General features: G+C 42.2%; 1 protein-coding gene across 2 annotated transcripts in view; it reads right to left on the bottom strand.

Annotated features, from left to right (window-relative positions):
* Positions 1-27603, bottom strand: part of LOC125882846 (proton myo-inositol cotransporter-like) — a 113075-nt gene that overhangs the window by 37029 nt on the left and 48443 nt on the right. For both annotated transcript variants that reach the window (XM_049566756.1, XM_049566757.1), the window contains one exon: positions 11106-11214. In XM_049566756.1, coding sequence (XP_049422713.1) covers positions 11106-11214 — 109 coding nt within the window. The remainder of the gene's footprint in view (positions 1-11105; positions 11215-27603) is intronic.

Below are 27603 nucleotides of genomic sequence, written 5' to 3'. Positions count from 1 at the left end.
GGGACACCAACTCACTCGGGCAGAAAGACAAGCAGACCAGACACACTGCCTGACACATCTTTGGTTCCTGAGAGATGTATTATTGACAAATACATCTCTCATCACACAGGCTTCGCTGACTGGAGTGTATGTGTGAATTTATGAGTGTGAGTGCGTGCATGAGGGCAGGGAGGTTATTCATATAACAACAAGAGAGTACAAAGAGAGTGTGTCTGACATATAAGTTCAAATAGACCTGCTGTAACAAAAGAAAAAATGTGTTAGGCGTGTGACCATGTGTACGTGCTACGTGTACCTGTCATGTTACTCACCTCAGATCATGTCTGTGGTCATAAAAGATCCTTTGATGTGCAACAGACAATAAGGCCCTTAGACATAAATCAACCATGGACTAGGTTAAGTAGGTGGTAGGTTGAGCTTGACTGTTAATCAGTCCATGGATGTATGAAGAGATGTGGATACTGCATTGGCTGCAGGACACCGTTCATTGCCATGAAAGTTGCTCTATGGCGCATGAAGCCAAAAAGCTCTATTACCACGGTATGAAATTACCCAGATGATCGGCGCTGCTTCCGCATCATTGTGGCCACAGAGCGGCTGACTTTCAGTTTAGCGCTCCGTTAATCTGAATGGTTATAAAATAATTTAATGTTGCAGCTCTTCAAGACTTTTCAGATGTTATCAGACTGAATGGATCAAATCCTGATGGTGAAATGAGTCATTTTGTGTGGGTTGTGAAACTCAAAAAAGATTATCCACTGACTTACTGATGTCTCTTTCCCAATGTAAGTCAATGGGAAAGTCTTTTTTGGACCCAGTGGCATCACATGATGGACGCCGAAAAAGGTAACACCACTGTTAGGCCACTACAAACACTGGCTTTCCAAAGCTTGGTGCACTTCCTGGGGTTCTGAATCACTCCCTCCAAGATGATCGCAACAATTAACGCAAATTCAGCCAATCTCAGTGAATCACCGCAACTTCACTGAAAATTTGACTTGCTTAAACAGCTTATCTCTTATATCATTTAAGAGCTGTGTGCAACCTCTTGATTAGCTCAGCTCCTCTCTCTCTTTGTTTATGATGAGGCTATTACTGCAGGACCAGATCTCTGTGCATGGGGCGGAGTCACACACACAGTGACAGGGCTAACTGTTAGCATCACATGGCTAACATTATTCAGTTATTAACAGCTGAGACCACTGATAAACCCAGATGGCCTGCTTTAGATTAATTTTGCTGTATCTGTGTCATGTGGTTGCGCCACTGCCCTGCCTCTTTCGGAGACCGGTGACACCCCTGAGACTAAATTCATTACAATGGGAGAAGTGAACGTGAGTATAGCTTATGACCATTTTCATTCACCCCGTATTTACTGAAGGAACCCAGTCTCACTCCGAAGTTGTCGAAAGCGCTTTGGCAGTGACTTGCAGTGCCAGAAACCAATGAAAATAGGTGTCCTTTAATGCTGGCGTGATAAGCGGCCGGTTGTCATCATAGTGTAATGGTGCCCTTCAGGGGGAAATGCAGAGGGACAAGGACGAACGTTAAGGCGGCGGAAGTAAGACTTGGGCGGGCAGGAGGGGTGTTGAATGGGTCCAACAAACACTGACTTTGACCCGAGAGAGAGAGATGTTTGCGTCCCGTAAGATTCTAAATCCAAACCCTGTTTTTTTCCCCCCTAAACCGAACAACGTGTTTTTGTTGCCTAATCCCAACCACGTGTGCTTTCAGACTCTGAAGCTTTCATCCCTCAATAAAGTTTTTGGAAGGGGTTTGATTTCCTGCCTTTAAACAGTTGTTTGACCACGAAGAAAATGTGGCGTAAGCCGTGGGACACATCCGCAGCAAGAGAGAGGAACAGGGCAAACAGAATCGTTTCATAACTCAGATAGCTCACTTTCAACAGATCAGACAGAAATATTCAGGTGCATGATAGTGACAGGGAGAGGGTTGTAATGAGGACCCACAGAGAGAGAGACACAGAGAAAGAAAGGAGACACAGAGGGAGGACTGCTCCACTCCTTCAGGTAGCCACAGTGAGAAATGCAAGACACCGCCAGAGAATGGTGACAGGAACTCCAGAAATGTGTCTTTACATTTTGTCTCATGTTGCAAATTTCTGCAATGAATAGAACAATATGAAATACAGAAAATACAGATTTGACATGCAAGGGCCTTTACTCCAGTTTTTCTTTTAATCAATGGTTACATCTTCTCTGATGTAGTGTAACCTTAATTTGATATAAAATACTGTCTTTTTCTCCTGGGCATTCTACTTGGCAAAATCAAGATATGCTTAAATGCCTGTATGTACCTGTACGTGTTTAGTAAGTGGCGACATGTTCTGAGTTCCCTCGATATTTCATCCCACTCTCCCAGTGACATATTTAACTCATAAAAAGAAAACCGTTTTACCCACATGTCTGCTAATTGCTTATAATTAGATTCAGTGGTTGTGTGTTTACTGGAATATCACTGCTGAACCAAGAGTTTGGATGCAGTTCATCTGAACTCATCTGCATAAATACATGTGATTAGACAGCACATTGCCACCACTGAAGAAACTCATTTACATGCAAGTATGTGATGTGGACCTGCACCAAGTGTAATTTGTAAGTAAGTGTGCAGCTGAACAAGCGCTGATCATCCAACCAGCATCTTTGAGTGAGTCTGCTGTTAATTATGTTGGAAAAGAGTAACTTGATCAACTTCAGCTGATTAAATTTGTATGAGCTGTATGTCAGTCATGTTGAGTTCCAGTAAAGGAGAGAAAAGAAAGGATCTCAGTGAGCAATGAGCGACCACTGGATTCATGCCACTCCCATGAAAGTGGCCTGGCTCCATCACACCCCTGCTCAACCTACAGCCTCTCTGTCACAATTTCCTCTCTCTGACAGTCTGCCAGCCTCTCTGTCACCCCTCTCTCTGTCCGTGGACCTGAGCCACCCAATTAGAAACGTGTGAACTACGAAGAAAGATCAAGAATAAAAAAAATGTACTGAACTTTTGACCCAGGCGAAGTTCTTCTGATGATTTTGATGCGGGGAAAAAATACATTTTTAATCAGTAAGGCTTACAGTATACATTTGTGCTTCAGTGCCAATAGAGTAGATACAGTATTTGCAACACTCTCCTGAATATAAAACTCACATCTTCTACACTAGTGTTTTCTTTGACGTTTGTCTAATTATTGGCTATATAGTGAAAGTTGTTCATGATGTTCATTTAGAGCTGATGCCTTAACTTGTGCTATCTGTCTATAAGTAACTTGTTTAATATGTTTGTATTTTAACATTGTTGAATATGGTGAAAAAATGTGTATCATACTGAGATGTGGTAGAATATGTAGTGGCTGTTGTCATTTGTTTTGATGACACGTGATTGGCTGTAGCTCCTGACAACACTTTGGCTTCAAGGTATTGATTTATTGAGGGCCTCAAAATTGGTTCATTGCTCAGCCTAATGCTGCGGCATGATTATCTAACCACTGTCAGCTGTGTGACCTTGTATGTGACTGTGATTTGCTCAACCTTATCATCATCAGGTGTGTAACAAAGGTGTGGTCCATACAACAGATCAGTGTACCTGTGTCTCAATGTGCTTGCTGACAAAAGAAATGCATAAGGAGCCAGTGTGTGCAGCACTCGTTTTCTACAGTCAGCATCTATGACATAAACTGAAACTGGAATTTGGAAGTTTCAAGCGTTTCCACGTTCACTGGAACATTCATTGGTGCATCCTGGTTGAACACTGTGTCCAGATCTAATAATATATCCGTGGCTCAGACAGTGAGGCACAGTGAGCTGTCTGTGTTTACTGCTGTTTTGATTGTACTGAACAAATTCCTGTGAGATGACATTTACATGCACAAAATATTCCAGTTTTTGCCCTTATTCCAAAAAAGACAATGTTGCTGCTAAGCTGTTTACATGGTAGATAAAAATGAATATTCCATTCAATACATGCAGCTGTGCAGACTTGGATTACGTACCCTAACATGTTGCCTGAGCCACTTGTGCCATTTTGCCTCTTTGCATTAAAGGAGTTTTGCACCTATGGCAAACTGGACATGTGAAGGTTTTTCGTCTCTGGGTCCACAAGTTCTTTGTTCAAACAAAGACAACCATTTGGCCTTTATCTCCACAGGATGTCCCATTCTCAGACCCAAGTGAGAGACCCGTCTTCAAAACCTGATTGGACAGTACTTTACAGTGACATGTGACTTTGTGATGTCAGCAAGCAAACAGTAGAAGTTCTGCTCCTAAGACTCTTTTGCTCTTCCTCCTGAGCGGCCGACCGCCTCAGACGCTCTTGCCCCTGAACTGTCAAAGGGGTCACTTGTTCACAGACTCTTGCTCTCCTTCTCCTTGGAAACAACCTGCATGCCAACAGCAGGAACCTGGAACCAAGGAAGTTAGTGTGCCAAACACAAGATTCGCAACTAACTTTCCAGCAACAAGAAGAACCAAATTGAGTTAGCACCTGAATAATACCAACATATCCCACGTCTTAATTGAAAAAGGCTTCATTCTGAATATGGCATAATTCAATATATCCAAATGGAGTATGCTTTTGACATGGCCTGTATCAAATCCAAAATATTGTCATGTTCTGAATAACAGTGGGAAATTGGTGTGCATGGAAACAGTCGGTGTGACATGTCGGGAGTCCTCTCAATTATCTGCAATTATGTTTGACAGACTGGAATTTAGATATACAAACATCTCTGTGAGTCAGACCTGAGAGTGCGGACCTGAGGGAAATTTGTTCATTAACTAATTACATCAAATGGTTTGTTAGTTTGTCATGTCTTATTGGATGAATTGGCTGCTCAGTTACAGCTTCAGCCATCCTTATTCCCATGCTGACGACCAGACGGGCTCATTTCTTGTTGGAACTTTTACTTCACTGAAGGCAATGCTTCAGCTGGGACAATGTGTTGATATGAACTCAAATGCCCACTCTGTGTGAGCATATTTGACTTAGAGAGAGAAAAAAAAAATCTGTGAACCATCAATCCACGCCTGTCAAGTTCCCAACTTGAGAGAATAGACTGTTAGAGCAGAGTGACAGACAATATGTGCTTTCTAGCTCAGTTTGAATTTTTTTTTGCCAGTCTGCCAGCTTACACTCACTGCCCTTTTCCTTCTTTCTCTGAGCCAGCCCGGTGGTTTAATCAGGGAAAGCAGCTGGGGACAGGGAGAGCGGAGCTTGTCTCTAAGCCCAGCTGATTTACTAGCTCCCCCAGACCTCCTTTATATCTCACCGGCTAATAGGGATAGCCTGGCAGCTTCACACGGGAGCAAAAAGGCAGGTGGTAAACAGACAGGCTGGCAAAGTATGCAGAGGTAAGAAGCACACGTGATGAGTAACAATGCTGGAAAAACCATACGATATACTCAAAACCTGCTTACAATTAGTATGGAAATTTATGACTGTTTAGAGTTCGTGTCCACATCATGTATCCAGGCTGGACCTGCTGCCTGGCTCCACAGCCGCACCTCGTTGCCTGTTAGTGTCCTGGGTCAACATTCACATTGTCTGAGTTTTTATCTGCTGTTCCTTGTGTTGGCTGTTAACTGTCTGATGCTCATATGGCCCATCTGTCTGCTGCCTCAAGCCTGTCTTAGCACCAGCCCAGACTCTGTTGATCCACATTCTGGCACTCCACATTACAACCTGATGTGATGATAATTTGTCCAAAAGGTGTTTTTGGAAGCAAAATTTTTAAATGTTGTTCTGTACACAGACAGCAACAAAACAAAATTTAGTTATGAATTTACATCACACATACTGAGATATTTGAGTAAAGTGTCTTTAATACAATTTGAGAATAAAAATAAACACAAGCTCCAAAGTAACTAACTGACGCTGACCAACTCATTCACACCAGTTACATCTGAAATTAAGTAGAAGTAAGTCTGAATGTATGGCTGAAGTCTGAATCTCACTTTATAAACCACCTCCTTGTTAAACCTCACATCCATGGTCAGTCTGTACGGGTGTTTCACTTATTTTGCCCTGATTGAACTTCTCCTCATGACCCGGTCATGTCACGTCAGATCAATCAACCTCACAAAACAACTCAGGACAATTGTTTGACTGCAGATTTTTTTCATGTGACAGTTATGCCGACCAAACACTCGAGCAGTGGTTCCCAGCTGGTGGGTCACAGTCAAAAAGCGGGTCATAGGTCCATTCTGAATGGACTACAAGTGACTCACAAACACAAAAAAAAATATTTATTAATAAGACTAAAGTCTGACAGCCTCTCACATCTAAAGACAATATGAAGACTTTGCAAAGACTGGGAATCTTGCATGAACACTACTTGTCTATTACTATTTGCAGACTACAGTGAGATTCCTTTTGAGATTATTTCTGATAATACTCTTGGTGAAAGATATTACACTAAACTCCCTTTATGAAATACGACATATTAACAATCCCTTACGTATTCGTCCAAACACTTAACTCTAGAAACACAAGATAAAAGTTGTCATATGTTGACAGTATTCTTGTCCATTCAGCATCAATATAATCTGTAAAGATAAACTGTATTGTGTACAAACTTTACATGATGGATTTTGTCACCTCACTTTGCTACGAGCTTCTGTTGGTTAATTGTGATGTTATAATGGGAGAAGATTGTGGGACTGAGAGAACTGTTTCAAAAATCAAGATTTATAACTAAAAAAAGTGCTGACTGGTGGATCAGATACATGCCAAAATTGACACTACACAACTCCACCAGTCTCTCCTATTTCACCACAAGAGAACAAGGGCTTTTTTGCACCATGACTAAAGTGTCATGGTGCTGTCTGTCTGCCCAGTTTGCCACATATGTAAAAAAGCTTATAAAATACTAAAACAACTACGAACAACCAAAGGCCATTGAAAACATGTACGTCTTTAGATTTGTCTTATAAGTGTCAATGGAGGGAAAGTATTTGATTGATTAGAAGGCTATTCCAGAGTTTTGGAGGAGCTACCACAAAGGCATGATCTCCCTTACCCACAGGCGTTCTAAGAGGTCGGTAATTGGAGTAGGGGCAGAGAAAGTTCAGCAATAAACTGGGGTGCTGGCCCATGTATGGCTCTAAAAACAAACAGAAGAACCTTAAATCAATCCTGTATTTCATAGGTAGCCAGTGCAGGGATGCTAGCACTGGTGTAATGCTAACACGAGAAAAAAACAACTGACTTTAGACAGCGCAGATTGAGTTTTATACCCACATTACACCAAATGATTGCGATCAAAGGAGTGTGCCACAACTCTTGCAAAAACTCATGATTTTATTCCGACTTTGAAAATTTGTCTGTGATGTGTAATCGATTGAAAAGTCGTTTGGCAAAAGGCCAGCATTACAAATAGTAGGGATAAATGATCTGCTGATATCTGATATGCCGATACGTATTAACTCATTTGACTGATAACCAATACCGATATCGATATATCCACTTTTTTTCTCCAGCTTATCTTATTGTTATGAAAACTAGTAACAAGTAGGAAACTCTGGTATGACAGGAACACAGCATCAGTAATGTGTGGACATGTTAATACCGTACTTGTACACTTTTCTGTTAATTGTGTTGCACCTGTCAAGATATAACTTCTATATTTATCGCTGCTTTCAGTAGTATTTGTTATCTGACTGATTTAATTAGACTGGCGTATGTGGACAATCTCTTTAACAATAAACTGTTATTCTGACATACATCTCCCACGAGATATATAAAACAAGGAAATGGTGCAAAGCAAACAACTCAAACTGAGACATTATTGTCAAAAATCGATTCACAGCAGGATGAGTCTTTAATGTCAGTTTTGAAGGATGTAATTATCGCCAAAGGAAGCCACAGTGGGTGTTTCTGCGAATGAAAGGGCAGGCAGATTTCGATTTGTAGACCTGAGACACATTTTAATGCCAGGTGTAAACACAACACAATCGAGACACCATCTTGATCCAAGACGTATTAATGCTCGGTGTAAATGGGTCAGTGTTGACACAGATAACAGGCAGGCAGACCTTTTCAGAGAAACTGGCAGACACACGAATCAGAGAGACTGAAAGGCGGATAAGGACAGAGCTGTGACAGATTTAGTTTGTCCCCTCTGCTGTTCTCAGTGTTGGCAGCAGCAGATGAAGATGAATCTACAGTAAGAGTGGCGTTCACATAGTGGGAGAGACAGAAACCACTATTTACTGAGATTTGTAACAGATCCAGCGTGTCACCTCTGCTAACCACAGCTGCACTTCAAATCTCAAGATACAACCTCGCACATACAAACATCCACACACACACACACACACACACACACACACACACACACACACGTGAGCACACTTCACACATGCAAATCACACAGGTGCACATGTGCAGACCCCCAAGTCTATAGTGTCACATTTAAACCACACGTGCATGCAAACACACACACACACAGCCGTGCAAGCATGCACTTATCCTATTGCTCTCACCTCTGATGGTTGCTAGGCAACAGCACATATCCACAGATTGTTTACAGAGCCTGTAATATAGTTCATCTCAAAGGGGAGGTGAGACAGAGACAGATGACACAATCTCCTCAGATGGTAAGATAAAAAGAATAAAAGAGGAAAGGTGGTCCGTCCCTTCGCAGACAAGTGGGCTCTGATGCAATGAGGCTACCAGTCCCCGGTGTATTATGTGTTATGAAAGATGAAAGAAATGTTTTATGATTTAATACTGTGCTGCTAAACCAAATACATCTGTCTAGATCTGTCTTGTGTTGAAAGGGACAGCTGGTGACACACAGTGTCATGTATCATCCTTTGTTTTGGTTAACCCTGAGGGTCAAAGAGATAAAAACACACTTGAACTTTCCTTTTCAATGGCGACATGATGCAGTAACAGGACAGACTCTGTGATCAAGATACCTGTCACACAGCCTCAAGTGGTGCACGTACAATTTCTTTGTAATGTTAAGTATGTTGAAATACAAGTGCACTTGCAAAGGGCTGCGTTGTTGCTTCAGGTACAAGTGAAGTGATGATAAACAATCCAGGACGGCGGATTTGAGCAGAAGAACCATCAATTTTTAGGCTCATGAGATGCTAAAAACTACATTCTGCAGTTTATAATCAGACAAAATTTTACAACCGGGTAAAGCTATCATTTTATACATCATCTCACTGATGGGTGAAAAAAGTAGTTTATGTTATGTTGGTGGCAGAAGTTGAGCAAACGTCTGCGCTGGTCTCATTGTAAAGGAATGAGTGGGCTGCATTTTTACAGACTTTATTGTCTGTCTGAAAATGACATGACTTTGACTGTCACTGTGTTTTCTTTGGTCTGAATTATAGTAGGAAGAAACAGATTTGTAAGCAAAACAATTCACTGGTACCTACATAGAAATTTTGCTAGCCCCCCATCCTTCAAGGTGAAGGTGTTCAACAATTGACTGATGCTAAGTCCCGCCCCCCTTAGTTACTGTTGCTGGGTCGGACAAGCTTGATAAAAAGAAAGATGGCGATGCTGGTTCTATTTAGCCAGGTGCCGCAATGTTTATTGGACAGTTTCTGAGGGTCAGGTAATATGGCTTCAAGAACAGGGTAACAAGGACTACAGTATGTGATGGAAGGATAGATTCACGATGTTAACTGTCATGAACAAGTAGGGTACAGCAGTATATGGATATTATATTCATATAGGACGAGATATCCTTTTAGATTTTGGTTAGTGTAATATCGTAATGTCATCTTTTCCTTTTTGCAAAGGCTGCATTACAGTAAAGTGTTGTCATTTTCTGAACTTACCATCTGTTCTTGCTTTTCTATTATTAGCATTTACCCACTTGGTTATTATATCCACATTACAGGAAATTCCATCCATCCATTTTTATCAGCTTATCAAGGGCCGGGTCGCGGAGACAGCAGGCCAAGCAAAGCACCCCAGACATCTCTCTCCCCAGCAATGCTTTCCAGCTCCTCCTGGGGAAGCCCGAAGTGCTCCCAAGCCAGATGAGGAATGTAATTCCTCTATCGTGCTCTAGGTCTGCCTCGGGGCCTCCTACCAGTTGAACGTGCCCAAACACCTCCAACGGGAGGCGCCCAGAAGGCATCCTGATCAGATGCCCGAACCACCTCAACTGACAGTGGCTCTATTCTAAGCTCCTTACCCTATCTCTAAGGCTGAGCCCAGATGCCCCACAGAGGAAACTCATTTCAGCCGCTTGTATCCATGATCTCATTCGGTCACTACCCAGAGGTCATGACCATAGGTGAGGATTGGGACATAGATGGACCAGTAAATCGAAAGCTTTGCCTTCTGGCTCAGCTCCCTCTTCACCACAACGGTCCGGCGCAGCACCCCCATCACTGCTGATGCCGCACCAAACCGCTAATCCATCTCACGCTCAATTCTACCCTCACTCGTGAACAAGACCTCGAGACACTTGAGGCAGTAACTCTCTCCCAAACCAGAGCAGGACAATCCACTGGTTTCCAAAGTAAAACAGGAAAGGGGAAAGTTGAAAGGGTTCTGCTGTGTTTCAGTTTTGCTCAGCTGTTAATGGAGCACGAAGTGAAAACAGACGGGACTCAGGAAGGGCTAATTTCCATTCCCTGGCTATCTGACATCAGACTAAATAACAATATATGATCTACAGTGCAGGCAGTTGCTCTGTGGATAACTGAATACAATCTTACAGAGAGTCTGGTGTCAGCCTGCTTCTGTCTCCTTTACCCATAACACCTTTCTCACTCCTGAACATTTCCAGTTAGACTTGGTGTGGTTTCTCTGTGCAATCCAGAGTTTGAGTTTTCCCCTTACACAGCAAAGTGAACTAAACTAAAACAGTAAATATAAGACTTCTGCAGACTTCCTTGTTATGAATGTGACCTCAATCAGTATCTCTTTCCAACTGCTTTCTAAATGGTGCATGGGTTAGAACTGATGGGCCTTTGAATCCTGAACAGCTCCATACCTCAACCACAACACCCTATTGTATGCTGACATTGCAGACTCTGTACAGTCTTGACAAGTCTGTTCTCCTGGCCCAAGCCAGATAATAATTCTGCACTTGACGATTGATGTAAAACTAGAGTAAATGATTCACTCACATGACCGTGTTGATTCCTGAAAGCTGCTGGAACATCTGAAGACCACAGCCCACCAGGAGGGCTCTCCGAGTCGGGGGGTAGGTCAGCATCCGCCAGATCACAGGGCCATCTGGAGACACAAGCAAAGGCACAGCAGAAATTAATTTCAAACTCAGCATGACTACTGCAAAAATTACAGAGACATTAATAGAGATTCATTCCAAACTCAGCCACCCACCGAGAGGAACAAAACCCTTGATGCTAACAAGGATTGGTGTTGCATCAAAGCTTTCATACGACACTTCTGATTTCTGAGTTTCAAAATGTGCTAATATTTTTTTTGATATTTTAATGTCTTGATGGGCCCAGTTGCTGTGTGTGACTTTGAAACTTCTTGAATGATTTCTTCTTTGTGATTTAACCAGAATGTGTGACTGCATGTCTGTCAAAGTTTAGTCATGGTTCAGTTTAATTTTTCATTTGAACTTTCATAAAGCTCAGTGGGTACAAGACCTGTCGCATCCTTTGCAGCACAAGAATAAAGACATTTTTGCTATAAAACTACAAACAGTCTTGGAAGAACAAGACAACCAGTAAAGGGAAGTTCACTGTCTTGCTGAGTGTTAGAAAAGATTATCAATTCAACTCTTGTGTCTGTACTTTAAATACGATGCTAATGTGAGATTCAAGCACTTACCCGCCAATAGATCCACAGCTTTGTGTTTTTACACTTTGGCTTCTGTACAGATTAAACAAACAAGATATGAAGTGTTAATTTAGAGGCACTGGTGTGCAGATTTCAGCCCAATTCCACTTCTTATTCTTACCACTACCCCTCGTTTTCGAGTGCCACCTTGTCCCTTTGAGTTATAAGGAGTCGTGGTTGAAATCTTCCATGAAATGGGACTCTGACATGTCATCAGTAGTTATCAGTGCTGTGGTTTACATAAACAGATGCAATGAGTGTTGCCAGACATTGTGAATATCTTTTTCTTATATTCTCTTCTGTGGATTATTGGCATCCTTTTGAGGTTGTCAGAGTGCTTGTGGGTCGTTCACAACTTAAGTTTGAAGCTATCAATGTCAGGAATCAGGTCAGGAAGGACCCAAACGCAGAGCAGGAAGCAGATTGAGGTTTCAAACACAGAGCAAGCTTTAATGAAGCTGATAAAAAATATCCGAAACCGGCAGGTAACTCAACGTCCAAAAGAAAGAATAACCAAAACTAAACTGAAAACCAACCGGGATAACACAATGAACTCAGGGAAGAAATCTGAACAGAAATCAAGACACCAGGCAGGAAATGGAGCAGGGAACAACATCAAGAATATGGGGATGAACGCAGACGAACTGACAAGGAACAAAGAGAAAGACACAGGTATATATACACAGAAAACTAATCACAAGAACAAGACACAGCTGGAGGAGGAAGACACCAGCAAAAGGAGGGAAATGGGGATTGGCTAACAACAAGGGTGTGGAGGGGAACACTAGGGTGGAGCAAACAAGACTAATACAGAACAGGTGTGAAGGGAATACTGTGGGAACAGGGAAGGACTAACGAGACAGGTAGCAAAACTATATGCCTTAAAAGGGGGGAATGCAATATAGAAATATGTCAAAATGCAGGACTGTCATGCACAATCAGCAATAACAATGTAATGTTAACTACCTAGCAAGTTAGCTACCAAGAAATTGGTATACAAGCAGTTTCTTTTGTTGTGCTTGTTATAAAGAAATGGATCAGTCAGTGACAGTCATGAAATCAGTCATTTTGTCACTTCCGTTAGCTGAATTCTCACATTCATACGTTCAAAGCATCTTTATGGCTTGGGCATGAGGTTGTCAGGAGTCATACTGTTCTCAAAATGGAACACCGAGGTTCAAGCTTCTGTGACAACGACCATCTGCCCTGCTGACATTTCCTTGCACAAGACACTGAGGCTTTGTCAGCTCCAGGGATGCTGCTGTGTTACTTTGACTCCTGACCTCCCTGTGGTGGTGCTGGAGAAAGTGCAAAAAGAAATCTCTCTCTTGAGGATCAGCATAGCACAGTAGCTGCCTTTTTATTTATTTTTCAGATGGTGAATATCTCAGTTTGGGATGAAACAAATATTTGACGCCAGGCTTTAGCCTCGCTGAGTCCCACTTGGCTCAGCAACAGAGCCCAGACTGTGATCTCCAACGCGCGTGTGCGCACACACACACACACACACACACACACACACACACACACACACACACGCAAGCGGCTCCTTTGGGAGGAGAAGTCTTAATAGGATGAGAGTGCGGCTGGACAGGCATGGAGCTGTCGGATGAGGAGGGAGATGCACACGGTGCCAAGAGATCAGACAAACAAGCCTGAACACACACAGGAAAGGAACACACACAGGTATGGCCGTGTGCCAGGATATACAAGTGACTGTGCAAACACATGCACATATAAACATATCATAAACAAGGATGCATGAGCCTGCACATATGAAATGACACGCACAGGCTGATTATTTGGGAGCAGCTGTGTGTGGGAGGACTCTGGACCAGTGAACATCTCCTTTAGCAGTTTGACAAGCCGACCAGACTCTGTAAAGGAGGCTCCCGCTGACACACAAACACACTTGAGCCTTCCTTTTCTGTGGCTGACTTCTCAGGGGGACATTATCGTCTTTGATTCCTTTCAATTCTGAAGTGCTGAAAGAGGCTTTTTAACTTTCACCGATTTGTATGCATTTACGCTGCAGAAGCTGCCGCTCAGTCTTTTTAAAAAAGATGACAGGCAATTTTCACAACACGCTCTGAAGCAGTCAAATACATAAGTTAAGTCTCAATTTAACACTTTCTCCTGAGTCCCACATAAACATAAACTCTGTATATTTTATTAAGGTTTATGTTATTCAGCTAGAAATCTCTAAATGGAAATACGTCAGTTATATCTAGGGCCATCAGGTTTTGTGTCACAGAGCTTTACATGAACTCAGCTTCATCTCTATTTACTCAGTCATACACAACTGAATCTTTATTACTGATAACAACACCACCTACAATGATTTCAAACTGAGCCTCTTACACTGACAACAACTCTGACTTTACTAACAGCTACATGATTTAACACACTTTATTCAATTATATTATCTGTTCCAAGAAAGTTTATTTCTCCGATACCACACAGAAAAGTAGCTCAAAATTAGCATGGATTCAAGAACAGGGAGAAATTCCCACTAGACAATGAAATGCCTTTGAAGGAATGTAGGCTTATTATATAATCCAGTGTCACTATAGGAAATAAATAAGAAGCTATTCCTTGACTGAGTCTCTGTGACAGAAAACTTCCGACCAAATATCTGAATCACATCACAGCTTTAAGTTAAATTATGCAGCACTTGCATCCAGGGACATGCTTATTTTCTGCACCTATAATGTAATTAGTGCTGCATCAGAGAGTGATTAAAATAAATTCACAGCAGCCCAGACGCTGGTAAAGCGTATATGATAATAACATCATTAACAGCCACCACGTACCGTATGTTACAACCCACCCACTCCACATGTTTGTACAGTAGTGAAAAATCCACACTCCAGTTTGAGTGTGCTAAAGTTAAAGATAAACAACATAAGACTAAAAAGATACTGTAAATATAAGATTTACTATTGTGACCCTTCTTCAGAAGTTAATATTTTTTAGCTTTATCCCTTATAGGTGGATAACGAAGTTAGTAAAAACAGGTCATCTGTAGCTCTAAAGGAAGCGGTATAGTCAGAAAATATAACCCTGATGATGTCACAGTGATGTCATTAGGGTTCTCTTGGACTGGGATTGAGGCTCGAAATTGTTTAGAAAAACTCCGTGTAACAATTTGGGATGAGTTTCAAAGATATGGGATCTTCTCAGGTAGGAGCTGTCTGATATAAAATACTTTCCAAGTGCATTATGGGGAATGTAGGATCTTTCTATTGATGCTGTTTTATTTTGATGCCAATGGGCCAAAATTCAATAATAAACTTTGAACATATTGCAATTCAAGTTGTGACTTTGGCCAATCAGAGCCAGGGCGTTCCTATTGGCCAGTGAAAGCCTGACTTGGCCTTAAATGGCGCAGAGTCCTTGCAGAGAAAGTTGCTATTTCAGCATTGGCAACGACTGCCTACACTGCAAAAACCAAAAAATGAAGATAGACTGATAAAAAAAAAAAGGTAGAGAGATGGAGAGAAAATGTTGCTGATCATTTAGCCTTCTGCCAACCAGAACCAAAGGCTCACAGGTGTGGCTCCAAGTTCACATTTATGTCGCTAACATTAGCTAGAGCCTCAAATCACAGTGTGTCCTGCCTCACTTCCCACAGCTACAGACAATCTCTTCCATATGAGAATGGGCAGCAGCTCTGGAGACAGACCCCAAGTCAGCAAACTTTCTGTTGCTGCTGTTACACAGGTTAGACCCGGCGCTACTGTTGGCCATCAGCCTACTGTGACACCCGGCACTAAGGGGGGGGTTTGTGCTTCCTGAAGTCTAGCCGCTACAGCCGCTGACCGATGGTCCATTTCAAAAACTGCTGTCAGCTCTTGTCCCAGCAAAGAAATCCACAGTGGTGGGGAGTGAGGTGAAAAGGCCATGGGGTAGACAGCTAATTTGTAGTCTGATAAACAGAGGGAGAGTGGGGCAAGGAGGGCTCAGTGAATGCGCTAAGTGCAAATCTACAATTAAATACAATGAATCAACATATAACACTGGGTCACTGTCTGAAGTGCCAGCATATACCCATGCTTCTCTGGTGTGAGGGGCTTAAGCTAGAAACACAGTGGTCCTGCATGTGCCACGTGTCAAGTGTCGCCCTTAGCACACACAGAATTCGTCGCGTGGCAGCTCCTTAACGGACGACCACACAAAACTATTACTACTTTTACTTAAAGATCTGTTCCTCTTCAACCTCTGTGTTAGCTTAAAATCATGTATGGACCGCCCCTAATTAAACTTGATTTCTCACCTGAAGAGGTGATCTCCAGAGCTATGACTCGCCAGGCAATATCTTTTTAGCCATTGTCTCTATAAGGACCGGATTGTTGGTTGTTTAGCTTGGGATATTTCTCAACCTCAACAACAAGTCTCTCGTCATCCATTCTTTGTCACACACGAAACAGCAGCAGCTACAGACTACTCTTGTGTGCATCCATGGTGAGGAGAGGAGTCGAGCTTGGAGTTTGTTTTTATTAATTAATTAAATTATATAGGGCACGGTGGTGTGGTGGTTAGCACTCTCGCCTCACAGCAAGAGGGTTGCCGGTTTGATCCCGGGCATGGGAGCCCTTCTGTGCGGAGTTTGCATGTTCTCCTCGTGTCAGCGTGGGTTCTCTCCGGGCACTCCGGCTTCCTCCCACAGTCCAAAGACATGCAGACTGGGGACTAGGTTAATTGGTAACTCTAAATTGTCCATAGGTGTGAATGTGAGTGTGAATGGTTGTTTGTCTCTATGTGTCAGCCCTGCGATAGTCTGGCGACCTGTCCAGGGTGTACCCTGCCTCTCGCCCGATGTCAGCTGGGATAGGCTCCAGCCCCCCCGCGACCCTCAAGAGGATGAAGCGGTTAGAAGATGAATGAATGAATGAATGAATGAATGAATGAATGAATTAAATTATATGTACTTTGGGTTTTTGTCAATAAGCTACTGTTTGTTTCAGTTTCAGCTTTCAAAGTCAAGGTTAAATGTGAAGCTGAGCTGTAACCGCAGACGGTGAAGAGGAAGTGATGCGTTTATGGGCTGAGCCATTTCCATGGCGCTAACATGGTGGAGCGTGATTGGTAGATCCCTCGAGACCAGAGCAGAGGACTGTTATCTGATTAGCCGACAGGGAAATCAGGATTCATGGTCTGAAGTCAACTATCAAGAGAGTGGAGAGCTGATGGGCGCCTGAAGAAGAGCTGAATTTACTCGGCCAAACACATAAACACATTCAGATACAATCAGTCATACAGACACAATATCTTCTCTCCTCTTGCTCCCTTTGGGGTTTACACTGTAGGTTTCCTACAAAAATACAAATGCAAGTAGACACATTGATGCTCACTCATACATGCTCACATACATGCACAGTCTCACAAAACACACAGCTTCATTTCCTCCACTGAACACCACCCAGCTGTAATTTCATTAGATGAGATACTGAAGAAGGATGGCAATGAAAAACAAGTCAGCGAGCAACCAGTGAGCCACAAGCACAGTGATTAAGTCTCACAGCACTGCAGTAATTGCACGTCAGTATTCCACATTGAATCTTTCCAGCTATATCTGCCTCATTACATTCAGTCTATACTGCAATACCACTATTAGCTTAAAACTTCAGGCGCAATGCATTCAGGTGTCGATGCATAAACAGGACAAGTTAAAAATACCAGCTCTTCTGAGAGATGAGCACTGAGTGTGATTGGAAAAACACACAAAACCTAGACGTAGACAGCACAACACACACACACAAAGCTCACTACAAAGGCACGACTCTCTTTATTTATGTCAATCTACCCACACGAGCTCTGTGATCATCCCTCCGCCATCGCTACCTGCGCGGATCACCTTTGATTTCACATCTTACCACCATTCAATCCAGCAAATACTGATCGCCTCACACTAAGACCGTGAGACCACAGTTTGTTTGTACAGTGAGCAGGGGAAGCCTGGGGTGTGTTTTTAATGAGAACGAGGTCCCTCTTCTTCTTCTGTGTCTTTGATATTCACTGGAGGAATCTCCAATTAGTTATTTTCCTCCGCTACCTGCTTTCGGGAAACACCGCAACTTCTCCTCAACACAACCCCCACGGCCAATTAGAGATTCCGTTTAGCACCATTGGTCCTGTCAGATGTTTCTTTTTATTCATGCTTTGCACATGTGCCGCTGCCAGTCAGTCGGCTTAATGAAATATACAGCAAGAAGTGAGGCGTCTCGCTTTCCAGGAGTAGTGGCAAGCATCCATCCACAGGATTTACAATTAGAGATTAATTTGTAAATCCTTTGCAAATCAGTAACATGTATATCTATTCACTGGTCAATATACAGGAGAAAACTGGGGCTGAACAATGGCCAATCAAGAAAACAAAGATGCCCAATGAAGCAGTGGATGGAAGCACAGGAGGAATTATTCAGACTGAAGAAAGTCTATAAGAGGATAGCTCTTTCTATCCATGCAATCACCGTGTCCTCAGGGAGTAAGTGGCTGGAAGCGGGCTTCACTTACATAACCAGGAGAGCTGCAATCAAGGACCGAAGCCTGAACAGGCAATCTGCAGCCCTCCTGCCTCAACCACCATCTCCCCTCTAATTATTCCTTCACCATACCCCCCCTCTCCTCTCCTATCTCACCTCTCCTCTGCTTCCTCATCAGAGCAGGATCACGACACCTCGCTCTCTACACTGACAAGATCAGAACAGAGGGTCAGGACTAATGGAGAACAGAGATTAGGTCCGTCACTGCGACAGGTGTTTATGGAAGCACATGCAACCAAATTACAAAGAAACTGCTGTTTCTAAAATGTTAATGTTATAACTAAAGAGCCATCATGTAATCAAGCTCAATCTTTCCTTAAAGCTACACTAGGCGAAGCTTTAATTGCAAAACTACAGTCATGTTAACGTAAGACTCTGACATTTTGGTAATTTGCTTTCTTGCCGAGAGTTAGATGAGAAGGCTGTACGCTAAATAAGAAGTTACTGCCAGGAGACAGTTATCTTAGATTAGCTTTAAGACTGAAAGCACAATAAAATAGCTAATTTGGTTTTGTCCAAAGGTTTATGGGCCATTAATAGAGTGTAAAAACAACAGGGGGTTATGTGACGGAAATGGTGACTTCCTGTAGTCTATTGTCGTCACCATAACATTGCTAGGGCCCAAAAAAAAAACCTTTGTTACCTTTGGACAGAGCCGAGCTAGCTGTTTCCCCATATTCAGTCTTTATGCTAAGCTAAGCTAAGCTAAGCTAAGCTAAACTAAGCTAACCATCTCCTGGTTGTATCCATGTGTCCTATGGACTAATAATTTCAAGGCAAGCAGGGGTAACCCTTAAAATAATGTGTAAATGCTCAAAAGTATAACTGACGGGAGCTTTTACAGTATTTCCATTCTTCTGACACTGCATAAATGCAACCTATAGTTTCATATTTAACTGACAGATATGGGAGTGGTATACAGTAATTAGGCTTGGGCAGAATCACGGTTTTACAGTATTCTAAAGTATGTAGAAATTCCGATGGTATGATTTTTAATAGCGCTAAAAATATGCCTCTCTTTCTATGAATATGGAGACGCTGTATTGAGGATGTATTGTATATATATGTAGTGACCATAACCTGCCATTAGGGGTCAGTCTCTACTGGTGGACTGAGTATAGACTGTGAGCGGTGGGGATAATGTTACAGGACTACTAAAAAGCCACACAGATCAGTGGATGGATGATGTCACAGGAAGCTTTGTGGCTGATTACGCCAATCTTACAAAGGAGGACGACACTTGAATAGTTTCCTCCAGTTTGTTTTGCTATTAAAACTAATGTTAGCTAATGCACCAAAAAGTTAGCATTACAGAGAAATTTAATATTCCTCTTAATACCTCCCCAGTTTCTGATGAGGTAGACATGATAACCCTTAATACACATAACATTATTCATCCCTACAACAGGAAATACTTTTTCCCTAACCTGATAAGCATGTTTGATGATCGCCTCCGTCCAGTCCTTTCGTCTTATTGCATTTAACTATAGCTGCCTTTGTTTTGTTGACGGGCAGTGGCTGTTACAATAGAATTGAAGTTTTAAACCATGACTCCTTCTATTCTGGCTCCCAATAACACAACAGGACGACATTTTAAGACTCCTATGTAGCCTACAGCCCTGTGGTGGAGGGTCGTGTTTACCTCAAGCTAACAAACTGATGTCATTGTGCCATCAGCCCTAAAATCTTCAAATCTGAAAGCTGAACAGCACTTTAATCTTACTGAAGATACTTTTAGTGAAGTCATTATGCCAAAATCATTATTTTTCTATTATGTTCATGACATTCTCGGAACCCATCGGCTGTATTCGGTGTCTGACTTCCGGCAGACAGCGATACAGCCTCTGAGGGCAGACCCCCGATTTTTTGGCATTCCGGTTTGATTTGGGTGGAGGAGGCGAATTTCCGTCTCCAACTTCCGTCTTCCGTTTATATATAAGTAACTATGCTGAACCATTGTGATGGATTCAGAGTTTGCAGTGACGCCAATTATGTTCCGCCTCGGTAGTTCACCGCACAGACCGTTTAACCTGGCAACAACTGCAGCCGGCTCAAACGTGATTGGTCAATATCACACGGACTATAAACAGCCTACAACCGGAAACCAGGGCTCTTCCGCTCTTCTTCCGAAGGCAAAATCTCCAGGGTTTGCCTACAGACTCTACATTCACTGAATATAGAGTCTGTATATAGAGACTATGTTCATGATTATGTTTTGCTTCTTTATGGTGACTACCACTTATTTAAAAACCCAGAAGTAACAGGTTGAATCTGCAGTGACTCAGTTATTAAGACTGAAAGCTGTTCTCAGTCTAAAATCCTCAGTATGTTATTTACATAAAAATAAAATGCTGCTTTAAAGCCCAGACAGTTGAGCTGGATTATGACTACAGGCGGACTAACCAGAACATCTCCATGTTCAAACTGGCCACTTATGTAATTTTTACAGGCTCTACAGTCTGTGACAGTAAAGATTTCTTTCAAATATATTTTTACTGAACCAAAGTGAGGTTATAGCACCATGAACTGCAGTTCTCCAGCGTCTCATAAATAGCCTGTGCTTTCCAGAGATAAGGAGCCCTGCTGGTGTTTTCTCCTGTATTATTTTTCAGCACACTGAAGCACTTGAGGAAGCCTTTCTTTCTGCACTCTTTGAGTCTTTGTTAGCCCATAATATCTATTGGACCACTCTGACATCAAGTGGAGGCATGGTATGTTGAGAGGAAGAAAATCAAATCAGCTGAAGAAGTGTCTGTCAAGTGCAGTACCTGTAAGAGGAGTAATTCTTGTGTCACCTTGAGGTAAGAAAGTCACAGAGAGTGTACATGAGAAACTTATGAATGTGTGTGTGTCCTGTTGCGATGGAGAGGCAGTGTTTTTTGAAGAACAGGGATCTTTTTGATTGATTCTTTCCTGGAGAAATGAGAATCACTCTGGACCTGTCGCGTTAGGGAGAAACAGCATTTTAAGTGGAGCTGATCAAATCTTGTCAGCGTCTGCAGATACAGGGGAGCAGCTGTGTTTATCTAAGGGCACCGTGGGGCCAGCGGTTGCCAGGAGCTGAGCACTAGACAGACGGATGGATGGATTGATAGATAGATGAATGAGTCTAAAACACACACACACACACACACACACACACACACACACACTGACTGATATAAATAAATACACAATAAATACACAACAAATTGGCACGGCCCCGTAATTGTGGCTGGAAAGTATTACTTAGACCCACTGCAAGATTCACCAAAATTTCAAATTAGCATGCACACCAGGTTTGGAAATCTTTGTATAATCTTTTCTCTTGATCAACACCTGATGTTCAGGACTCTGCTTCACAATGTCAGATCTGTACAGCTACAGTTAGCTCTGATCGTGGCCCAGTCATTCCGGATTTTTCCTTTCCCCAACTGGTAAAACGTACACAGTATGCTGCTGAGTGGAGTGGATTGCTGCCTGACCAAATTGTGTTGCATTTAACATGCAATGACAATAAAGCATCCCATCATCTTATCAATGAATGGTTAAAAACAACAGCCCCACAGCTAAACACTGAGTGGGTGTGTGTGATGGTGAAATGATTATGGATAATGAAAACTTGTAAGTCCCATCACTGCAGGCATGATATGTGTATAATATTTTTGGCACAGCCTATTACTGTAAGCCTGTCAGCTAGTGGGTGTTTATGCTGTGTGGTAAAATGACTGTGGTCAGTTATAATGCCCATCGTTGTGGGCATACAGTGTTTATTTACTAGGCTTCATTGTCATGTCAGAGGATGCAATGATATTTTATTTTAGCGTTTCTTATGTCACTCTTGTTTAGTTTCATCACAGCAGTGCCTAGGTGTGTCTGTGCGCCAGGTACTTTGGCAGCCTCTGCACCTCCTGATTTACACATTAAGCACTGCTTCATCCGTAACTGACACTGGCCCCTTTAAACTGTCTGTTCAAGGCAGGAATATTGCGCCATTATGCTGCCTCGCCTGTATACATTCTGATTATGGAATGGGAGGACAGAGTTGTCTCGCCTTTGAGAAATAGTAACAGCACTGAAACGGTGTCTGTATAAACAGGACAGCTGGCAGGACAGGACCATGAACAGGACAGGTGTGACGTTTTGACCACATGGGACCCACTGCAGGAGATTTAAAGAGCAGCTAATAGCAGTTAGCGGCTAACTCAGAGAAAAACAACAGTGGCCAAAATTGTCCACAAATTGCAAAAGCAATGAGTTTCGGGAGCTCCTTACCTTTTGAGCAAAGGACAAGATCAGCCATCATATAGCGAAGAAGGTAAATGACTGTTTATGCAACGTTAATGCCATTGTCACGCCCATCACCTCTTTTTGCTCCCTGGTGCCGATATGCTATTTAAAATCATATCCTGGAGCGGCTTGATGCTGCTGTTGTTCGGTTCTGTGTAAAAATGCAAAAGAGACATAAAGAAGGGACTTGGTAGCAGCCCTGTAGGCTACTAATTCACAGGACATCACGAGTCAATTTATCAGACTTCACACAGCTCCCTCTGAAGCCACAAAAGGCATTACATATTATTTATCATAATTACTTATATTTACCAAATATCGAAAGATGTAAATATGTGGTGCTTTCCCTAAACTCTTCTTTAATTCTGAAAAGAGATGGCACCTGATGTTGTGAAAAACAAAGGATGCCAGGTCCACTTGAATAGCAAAGAGGGAAGTTGCTGTCTGTTTCTGAAAGCTTCAGTGTGTCAACAAAACCATCTCTCCAGTTTGAAACTGATCACATCACAGGAATCGATCAATAGAGCTCAGGAGGTGGCCTGTCAGTTTGCCATGTTATTTGTGTCCATTTCTGCAGCCTGATGACCAAAGCAAGAATATTATACAAAGGCAGACAAATACAGGGCATAACAGAGAAAGCAACTGGAGGATTAATCAAGGCAATTTTTGTTTCATTTTGGTTTGAGAGGTGTTAATAGGTCGCTGCCTGCCTGGTTATGTAACCCTGAATCAGATCACACCAGCAGAGGTACCTGAGGTTGCGAGGAGGACACAGCACAGAGGCGCATTCATTTTTAAACTCCATCTGATTTTCCAACTGAGATTTCTATTATTCAGCAGTTCAACATCTTTCCCTGCAGACGCGCTGTCCGTCATGACATGAAAAGTAACACAGCAGAAAGTTTAAGGATATTAAGCTTCTCATTTTGTGCACAGAAGTTATCTCCTGGCTCTGTAGACGACAGCTCGCTGCAGCTATTACTGCTTGTATGTTTAAACAAATGTTATGCAAGAATCAGCCGCTATTGCCAGTTTGACCCAAAAGTGGTGGGTAGTTAGTCCTGAGGGACACGAGTAGAGAGGCAAGCGTGTGTGAATGTGTGTGTGTGTGTGTGTGTGTGTGTGTGGGGTTGTGTGAGACAGAGAGAGAAATGAGGGATCTTGGTGGCCTCAGGGAAACAGGCAGAAATACACACCACCACCACACAGAAAACTATGCACACACACACTTTGCATTTTCTATCTTATTATTCTGCAGCAGAGTTGGACAATTTTTCTGGACACACACACACATATACACACACTGCGATATGCATTTTATAATAGCTCCATTACACACTGAAGATACACCATTGTGAAAAAAAACTGCCTTTGAACTAAATATACACACAAATTACACATTTAAATACTGTATCCCTTTTTTTCGCACATCCTGTCTTATCTGGCGTGTGGGGATTTTCTTCCTCAGTCTGAGCCAACTCATGCGCCGACCGAAATTCATTATCACATTTTAAAATGGTGAAATAATTCGGCTGGCCTGCCTGTGCCCTCCGAAAAAATACTGTGTGGAAAAAAGGCTGGTTCAATATCCATCTATCCATGCAGGGCTTGTGACAGGCGCAGGGGGAATCAGGATAGATCTGCCATCGCACAACTCTCCTCGCTCAATTATTAAGAAGCTGCTGTAAACCTACGGGAGAGCAGAGGAGTAGAGAGCTCTTTTGTTCTCTGTTCGTCACTGTTGCTTTTCCTCGCTGCTTATTCTGCAACACGGTGACCCACACAAACTCATCAGAGTTACTTTAAAGACTGCTGACAAGTGATATTTGTTATCTTTTTACTGCACAGTTTCTTAACAAAGGTACAGCTCGGGCCACGTGATGAGTGGGAGGGTTAAAGGACAGATACTTAGTTTTTCTACTTGGTAATAAGACAAACTCATGGGTGGCTTTTTATGTCTCTGAACGCAGTTTGAATCCACTGAGCTAGATGAGACTAATCAGAACATATTCAGTTCTGGCTAAGATTGAAACATTACCGTCAGGAGTCAGGCTGTTTTTGGGGATTGCTGCGACCTGAAATGCCTAATTCCTCTGCAGCTTTCCTAAAAATCTGCGATGCAAGTTGCAATGTTTATATGTGGGTTTATTTTTGCAATGAAAATGCGGGGGCAAGTGGAAAATTTCAAAAATAGTTATGATCCTGTCACTGATTCAGAGTGTTTTATAATGAGTATTCAGTGCTTCCCACAGAATTAGATTCTATTGATGATGTGGGATGGCGGGCAGTAAAAGCTAATCACTGCCAATCAGCTGTTGATGCTGTTCGACACAGCGCGAAAGGGCCGTGTCCATGAGTTGCTCTTCTCTCTTTTCAAAAAGAGTTTATTTAAAGTATTTCTTAAATGTTTAGACAAACCATAAACACCATAGAGAACACTGTGTGGGGGCACACCATTCATTTATTCATCTTCTAACCACTTCATCCTCTTGAGGGTCGCGGGGGGGCTGGAGCCTATCCCGGCTATCAGGCGAGAGGCAGGGTACACCCTGGACAGGTCGCCAGACTATCGCAGGGCTGGGCACACCAGTTACCGTTAAACTTCAGTTAATAGCCCAGGCTATTATTTGCTTAAATCACTGGAATAAACAGGTCTATATCTGGCACAGGCGTCTGTATGGGACAGGCCTTTCTTTAATTCATTTGATTTAGCTCCGACAGACAGCACATCAGAGAGAGAATGAAGTACGGTATGGTACTACAGCATCTGGCATACCAACACAACACCACTTTATCCTGTTAAAACAATACTCACAGCTTGGATTAATTGATTGATTCTTTTGATCTGAAGATCGAAATGGACTAAAGGAATATGAATAGCTTACAGGGTAATCAAGGAATGGACACATAATTTGAGGTAGCCAACAACTCGGTTTTATACATCCGAAGAACTTCTATTTAAAAAAAATAAGTTTGTAAAAGGGACTGGACGTTTAATTGGGACTAAGCTTATAATTGATGTTTTACGGTAAGTATTTATAAGTCCACGTGTTAAATGTCCTTTTATTGTCCAGACATTCATGGTGAAGCTGCGTCCATGTCTTCTGAAATAAAGAAGGTCTATTTCTCCCATTTTCTGAGGAATATTGCTCGTCTGGACCTCAGAGAAAGTCATCTTTTCCATTATAAAGATTTCCTTGATTATGTCCATCCATTGTTTAAGTCTTGGAGGCTCAGATTTGTACCAGTTCTTTGTAATTGCTTTCTTGCTGGCAACAACAATATTTTACACAGATACTAATCTTTTTTATCTATCACCTCCTCCCTTATTGCACCAAAGTACAGGACCTTGAAATCAGTAGGTATTTCATATCTATAAGACCTTAGCTAAACGTATCTTTCTCCAAAATATTGTCCAGTTGTCCAAAAAATGTGGGAGTGATTGCCATTCATGTAACGATTTGCTCTACTCTCTATGCACGAGCTAGCACAGTACAACATGATCTCATCCCCACTCGTCATATAATGTCAACAGCTCAACTCTGTCATTAAATCTGTTAATAACCATTGGGTAACGTTAGCTGTGTGATGCTAGCAGTTAGCCGTGTCACTGTGTATGTATATGAGTGATTGTGTCCCAGGCACAGAACTCTGGTCCTGCAGCCATAGTTATATCCTCCTGAGACCCAAACCTTTGTTTGGAAAGTCTATTTGGAATCAGTAGGACCTGATATGTGTAAAAAAAAAAAAAACTTAACGTTGTCTGTTGGAATGTCTTCCAATGAGTACTTCCTAATTAACAGTGTCTTAGCTTGTTGTTGCTAAAATTGGTCACATTTGTTGTTATATCAAACAACAAACATTAATCATTAATCACAAATAAACAAGTGTCAACCATAAAATGTGATCAGGTTTTGGACGTGGTCCACTTCTGTGTTGGGATCAGCTGCAGACTGACTTGACAGACATGGCTGCCATCTTGTTTTTACATGGATTAGTGTATTGTGCTCTTACTACCACTAGCACAAAAAAGTGTTCACAAATGAGGACAACAGGTCTAAGTTAAGTAGAATGAAGTATAAGGTCAAGTAAACCCAAAATGGGTTTCAGGAGATTAAGATGAACACAGAGGAAGAAAGAAGAAAATTTGTGTTAAAGTTGTGGTGATTGGACAAAATTGCAAGGCCACGCATAATTCCCAGGGATTTGGCTGATGGAGGGACTGAAACAGGCAGTTTAGGCCCCTGGAGTGGGTGTGTAGGTTTGGCGCTGTCCATAGTACTGAAACAGAGCGGAGGCAGATCAACTGACAGACAGAACATATCACACTGTGCTCTGCTAGTGCTACCTCCTTATGTGAGTGCTCTGATTAATACATTCATACTAAAATAGGCCACATATATTATGTTTGATTGGGAGACACCAAGCAATCATATATAGAATCAGACAGTCAGCACCCCCATGTACACCACATTTTTCTGCAACTGTAATAATATGACTCTATATATGATTAAACACACTATATGTCTGCACACCTACAGCTAAATACACACAGTATTTACTATCGTAGCAGCTGAGTAAACTCACTGGCTGTCAGGACTCTGCTGGACTCTGTGAACCATCTTATCACCAGGAAGAGAAGGCAAGAACATTAAGTGATAACATCTGTCCTTTCACTCTGATTTCAGCATGGAGATCATCATTACATCATTTAGCATTATACTTTTATTTCACTGACTACTTCTGGGCACAGCAGTAGCTCAATCTGTGGGGACTTGGCTTGGGAATCAAAGGGTTGCCCCATATAAACCAAAAAAGGAGTGACAGCTGGAGAGGTGCCATTTCACATCCTGGGCAATCCTGCAGTTCCCTTGAGCAAGGCACTCAACCTCCAAACAAACAGTATGACTAACCTACCACTCCTCTGAACATGCATGGGTGTGGTGTGTGCAAAAGACGGATATGAATGTACAACTACATGCATAAAGTGTTACTAGTC

The sequence above is a fragment of the Epinephelus fuscoguttatus genome, linkage group LG22, assembly GCF_011397635.1.
Source record: "Epinephelus fuscoguttatus linkage group LG22, E.fuscoguttatus.final_Chr_v1".
NCBI classification, from domain to species: Eukaryota; Metazoa; Chordata; class Actinopteri; order Perciformes; family Serranidae; genus Epinephelus; species Epinephelus fuscoguttatus.
This window is presented reverse-complemented; position numbering and strand designations above follow the sequence as displayed.